Source organism: Eschrichtius robustus, chromosome 18 (genome assembly GCF_028021215.1).
Source record: "Eschrichtius robustus isolate mEscRob2 chromosome 18, mEscRob2.pri, whole genome shotgun sequence".
NCBI classification, from domain to species: Eukaryota; Metazoa; Chordata; class Mammalia; order Artiodactyla; family Eschrichtiidae; genus Eschrichtius; species Eschrichtius robustus.
Window position 1 is genome coordinate 1,254,970 of NC_090841.1, and position 6,212 is coordinate 1,261,181.

The 6,212-nt window shown below is 51.0% G+C and overlaps 1 protein-coding gene across 1 annotated transcript; it reads right to left on the reverse strand.

Annotated features, from left to right (window-relative positions):
- Window positions 1–4,054: 4,054 nt before the first annotated feature.
- Window positions 4,055–4,840, reverse strand: GJB6 (gap junction protein beta 6). Its single transcript, XM_068526683.1, has one exon. It carries the CDS (start codon window positions 4,838–4,840, stop codon window positions 4,055–4,057), a length of 786 nt encoding a protein of 261 aa, XP_068382784.1.
- Window positions 4,841–6,212: the final 1,372 nt, after the last annotated feature.

Sequence of the window (6,212 nt, forward strand, 5' to 3'; positions counted from 1 at the left end):
TGGCTCGCGGGCTCTAGAGCGCAGGCTCAGTAGTTGTGGCGCACGGGCTTAGTTGCTCCGTGGCATGTGGGATCTTCCCGGACCAGGGCTTGAACCCGTGTCCCCTGCACTGGTAGGCAGATTCTTAACCACTGTGCTACCAGGGAAGCCCTCCAGTTGATTTTTAACAAAGTGCCAAAGCCATTCAATGGAGGAAAGCGAGTCTTTCATCACATGGTGCTGGGGCAGCTGGATGTCGACAGGCAACAAGTGAACCTCAAGTCTCAGACCTTTTATAAAAATTAACACAAAATGGACCACAGACTTCAATGTAAAGCATAAAACTAGACAGCTTTTAGAAAAAACATAGGAGAAAATCTTTGGAATCTAGGGCTAGGCAAAGAGTTCTTAGATTTGACACCAAAGCCACAACCCATAAAATTAAAAAAATGATAAACTGGACTACATTAAAATGAAAAGCTATTGCTTTGCAAAAGACCCTGTTAAGAAGATGACAAGAAAAGCCACAGAATGAAAAATATTTACAAACCACTATCTGTGTCCAAGGACTTGTGTCTACCGTACATAAAGATCGCTCAAAACTCAACAGTAGAAAAACAAACAATCCAATTAGAGAACGAGCGAAGGAAATGAAGAGGACAGAGAGATGGCAAATAAGCACATGAAAAGGTGGTCAAGTTCATTAGCTATTTGTGAACTGCACATGCAACACACCTATCAGAATGACAAAATGACACGGGAAGCTATTTCAATGTCTTGTAATAACCTATAATGGAAAAGAATCTGAAAAGGAATATATGTATTACTGAATCACTTTTCTGTACAACTGAAACTAACACAACATTGTAAATCAACTATACTTCAATCTAAAAACCGGTTATTGAAAAAAAAAAAAGAATGGCTAAAATGAAAAATAACACCACCACCAAACGCTGGTGAGGCTCAGGGAAGACCGGGTGACTTAGATGTTGCTGGTGGGGGTGTGTAATGATGCAGCTGCTCTGGAAAACACTTTGGCTGCTTTTCAAAAATGAAACGTGCAACCACCATGCAGCCCAGCAGTGGGAACAAACTCTTGGTGCGGCGACCCAAGTGAATCTCCAGAGAATTACGCTGAGAAAAAAAATCCAGTCCCAGTGGTTGCATACTGCATGATTCCGTTTATGTAACTTTCCTGAAATGACAGAATCAGAGAACTAGTGAGCAAATTACTGGTTGCCAGGAGTGTGTGGGATCGGAATAGGAGGGTATCGGGTATGGGTATAAAAGGGCCCCACCAGGATACTGGTGGTGATGGAAATGTTCTGTATCTGGACTGTGTCACTGTCGTGTCCTGCTGAGATCTTGGACTGTAGTTTTTCGAGATGTTACCATTGGGGGAAACTGCCAAAAGCACACGAGACGTCTGTTTTATTTCTTCCACCTACATGTGTCTACAATTATCTCAAAATAACAAGTTTAATTAAAGAAAGAAAAGAACATGAACAGGACAATTGGGAAATTATGAACATGGACTGGCTATTTTAGTGTGATGGTGGCGTTGTGTTTTTGTTTTAAAAGCTTAGCCTATACTCTTTTTTTCTTAATATTTATTTATGGGCTGCGTCGGGTCTTAGTTGCGGTACGTGGGATCTTTGTTGCGGCATGCAGGATCTTTCCTCGTGGCGCGCGGATTTCTCTCTAGTTGTGGCACGCGGGCTTAGTTGTTCTGTGGCATGTGGGATCTTAGTTCCCTGACCAGGGATTGAACCCATGTCCCTTGCATTGGAAGGCAGATTCTTAACCACTGGACCAGCAGGGAGGTCCCAGTCTATACTCTTAAAGGACCCATATTGAAATATCTGCAGAAGAAACGATCTGTCTGGGATTTGCTTTACAGTCATCCAGGCTGGGGGATAATCGGGCGAGACCCCCCGATTGTGAACGGGCACGGCTAGATGGTTGTTGGAGCTGGATGAGGGGTGATGGGCATCTTGGCACTGTGGTCCCTGGGCACCGAGCTGCGGGAGCGGCAGTGAAGCCACCGATCCTGGAGACATTCAGCCTGCTTTGAATCTTGGCTCTGCTGCTTATTAGCTGGGTAACCTTGGGCAAGTTATTCAACCTCTCTGAGCCTCAGTGGCCTCATCTGTAAAATGGGGATAATATCTCATAAGGAAGAGTGCAGGGAGAGGAAAGGAAAGGTCTCCACCCGAGGGAGGGGGCAAGGGAGAGAAGCCAGCGCAGGAGACCCAAGGGTAGGGGACAGTGTCTCAGAATCCAGACAGAACAAGGCCTCAAGGAGAGCTTTACGAGGATGACGCTGAGAAGAGGCCATTACACTGGTGTCAGAACGTCACTGGTGCTGATGGCGGCCTGGGCTGGTAGTGGGGCTGGGCCCAGATTAAGGTGCTGGGAGGTGACGGGTGGGCGAGGCTGGCAGTGTGGCCACCACCTCAGACCTGGAGGGGCGGCCGAGACACAGCTCCAGGGGCAGGAGCGTTGAGGGCAGTGAAGGAGCAGAGGAGGGAAAATGGAGGAAGGGGGCGGCTGGGAGCATGGCGGGCGGGAAGAGCCTCTCCCATGCAGTGGGGCTGCCACCAAAGCCTTTTCATCCCCCCCCCCCATGTCCCCCCCCCATCCTGTTTATGGGCTTTGCTTGAGACCCATTCAAACAGCCGTTTATCAGGAAAGGCTGTCACGGGACCATCAGGAATTACGGAGGCAGACTGGATTTTCCGTGTGAAAAAATCGTGGTTTTGTTCTTAAAAGGTTAGATCTTGGCTTTCACGGATCGCTACTAAAATACTTATGGATGAAAGGATATGTCTGGAATTTGCTTCGGACTCTGAAGAAAATGAGACTTCCTGTTTTGCTTTTCTGGGGAGAGGGTCTGGAATCCCGGCATGCAGGTCCAGCCCTGGGGAATATTCGTGGTTCACCAGGTGTCCCTATGTGTAGCACGTGTGCTGACTGCACCCTTCACAGGGGTGGCCCTGGGGTGTGACATCTCCAGGGTGATTGGTCCTCGGCTGGTGCACCAATACCCCCACTAAAGGCATCTGTGTCCCACCTGGAAAGCCCGGGAGGAAGGCCTCCCCTTTACCACCTGTGGGTGCAGAGCTGTGGACTGAAGGGCCCTCTCCCCTTGTCCGAGGGGCTGGAAGCTGACCTTCCATGTCCTGGAGCAGCCGACCCCTCTCCAAGCTGAGGCCTGGGGGGCTGCTAGAGCGCCCCTGCTCGAGGGATGTGAGGAGGGTGCAGGGGTGCACGGACTCCGCCACTCCAGCCACGCGGCCTCCCCAGCAGCCTGCCTCGAGCTGCTCATCAGGCCGCCAGGGACGCAGTGACCCAGAAGGAACAGAAGCCTTCAGCAAAGGGCTCCTCTTTATTGAGGGGGCGCATTCCTGCATCAGCTGTTCACGAGGATTGCAAATCAGCCCCTTTGAAAAGCTTCCCGCTTCCATACAGCTCCGGCCATGCCCAGACAGCAGTGAAAATACATTGTACAGTGAACCCTTTCCACCCTAAGAGCCATGACAGTTCACACGTTTGTCAACAGACAACGAAAAACAATACCTACAACAAGACAGAGTAAGCTTAAATATTAGACACTTAAGGCATGATTCTAAAATTAACATTGTGTGTTTTTCCAGGTAAGGAAGACCACTCATTATAAAAATACTTTACATAAATTCAAAATCAGAACTAAAACATTCAATCCTATAAAAATATCTCTCCCTAATAAAAGTATCAATTTCTAGATAAACGTTCTTTGTCGACAACAGTTACGTCCTTAAATTTTCAGGAAATACGCCCATGTCAGACGGTCCACTTAAACCCACATGTAAAAGTCACACCAAGGCCCGGCTGTAGAGCCGGACCACACATTTGATTACGTGGCACATTCATGGCCCAATTATTCTACAGAAAGCTAACTCAGGTATCTATGAATGGTGAGAGCCGTTTGTAAGGACAGAGTCTCAGCCGAGAGCCAGGATGGCCGGGCGGCACTGCCTTCTGGGGAAGGCCCCGGTTCTGGGGTGCTACCTCAGCTACGCGGTGCCTGGCACGTCTAACTGGGAAACCCCGTGACGGCGTTGTGCCCGCTCTCGGAAATCAGCTCATTCATTTCGTTCTGTTTACTCTCTTTGAGGGCATGGTTGGGGGGGTTTCTTTGCGTCTTTGCTCGCTTGGCTCTCCTGAAACACACTTTCAGCAGCAGGTAGCACAACTCGGCCACGTTGAGCAGCATGCAGATCACGGACGCGGAGATCATGAAGATGGTGAACACGGTCTTCTCCGTGGGCCTGGAGATGAAGCAGTCCACGAGGTTGGGGCAGGGGTAGATGCCACACTTCAGCACCCAGGGCAGGTGGTACCCGTTGTACAAGAAGTAGAACACATACATGAAGGTGGCCTCAAAGATGATTCGGAAGAAGATGCTGCAGGTGTAGGTCCACCACAGGGAGCCCTCGATCCGGATCTTCTGCTGTTTGATGTCTTCCAAGTCCTTGAACTCGCCCCTCTTCTCCCCGCGCCTGAACCGGCGCGCGGCCTCGTGTCTGTAGTAGGCCACGTGCATGGCCACCAGCAGGGCCGGCGTGGACACGAAGATGAGCTGCAGCGCCCAGAGCCGGATGTGGGACACGGGGAAGAAGTGGTCGTAGCACACGTTCTTGCACCCGGGCTGCAGGGTGTTGCACACGAAGTCGTCCTGCTCATCCCCCCACACCTCCTGGGCGGCCACCACGAGGATCATGACGCGGAAGATGAAGATGACGGTGAGCCACACCTTCCCGATGCTGGTGGAGTGCTTGTTCACGCCCCCGATGAACGTGTGCAGGGTGCCCCAGTCCATCCTGCCGCTTTACCCCTGGACGGGTGACAATTAGCACAGGGCAGTTAGTGGAGTCTTCCTTCAATTTGTACAACTGCTGTAATGTTACAGACAGGAGCACGTTTCTCTTGAGGTCACCCTCTGAACCGCTAGGAGGTGGTTTTCTGGGAGGGAACAACACCCACCCTGAAAACACCCTCGCGTTCTGGTGTGGGTTTACGATCATCTGGATTCAGCTGAACTCGGATTATACGTTAGGCTGCTGCCTGACACTAACCCAGGACCTCAGGCAAACACATTCGTTTCCAAGCTCCCTTTTAATCCCTGTTTCGCTTTGCCCAAGGGATCACAGAGGTGCCTCAGTAGATTTTATTCGTTAAAGGGCTTATCCAAGAAAAAAAACCACTCACTGGAATGACACAATCTGTTTGACCCAGCGGACTAAGAAGGGGAAAAAAAGAAACCAAACACTTATTAGTTCACTTCGTACAATATGCTTATATTTACTTCTAGCTAGAACGGCATCAGCTGCCATAATCGTGTGTTCTTAGGAAACCTAATGCCATAAACTACTCGAAGAGCCTCTTCCAAAACAGAACCACGGGCTTTTACAAAAAGCGCTCACTTTTCTCCCCTGTAACGGGCAGCGCTGCTCCCCCGCCGGACAGGTACCAGGTTCACACCAAGAGCCGCAGGTGCAGGGTCCCCTGTGAAGGCTCTGATCCAACGTCCTGAGGGGAAGGGGCCTTGACCTCTACAGAAACTCTGCACGAATCAAACGGACCCCTTCTGCGTTGCCACGGCAGACCGAAGAGTTGGTCAGTATTCTGCTCAGAAAAAAAAAGAATAATGGACCCTTTGAGAATCTTCTGAAAGTGAAAGACCGTCTCCTCAGAAAAACACGCCCAAGTTCTCATAGCCCTTTAGGGGGAGGGGCCCCAAAGGCCTTTCGTCAACCCCCCTGGGGGAGACTTTTGTGCCCTTGAACGTGGGGTCAGGCTGGTGAGGAGAGTGGAGCCCGGGCCCCCTGGGCAGCTCTTCACGCGCATTTCCAGAACGACCCGCACGCGGGTGGGTGTCCACCTGGCCGGGAACGGGAGGCAGGGCCTGGAAGGAGCTCCGGGAGCGGCTGAGGGGTCGGGGGCTTGATTCCTGTGTGGATCCAGGACTAAACGGGGCTCGAAGGCAGAGGGTACAGACAGCCAGGTTTTTGCTTTTTGAAAACAAGAGCTGAGAAAAAAGCACAGCTCTTTAAACACACACTCCTTAAAGCTGTGGTTCCCCGTCCTTAACGCCTCTGATCGGAGGCTGTGTGGGCCTCCGATGCGGGTCTGGGGGGACACAGGGGCCTCGGTCCGGAAGACTGGTCTCAGGATCTGCGTCTAACCCCCGC

Excerpts from the sequence above, each read along its gene's own strand:
- GJB6 (XM_068526683.1), bottom strand. The coding sequence starts at position 4,840 with ATGGACTGGGGCACCCTGCACACGTTCATCGGGGGCGTGAACAAGCAC.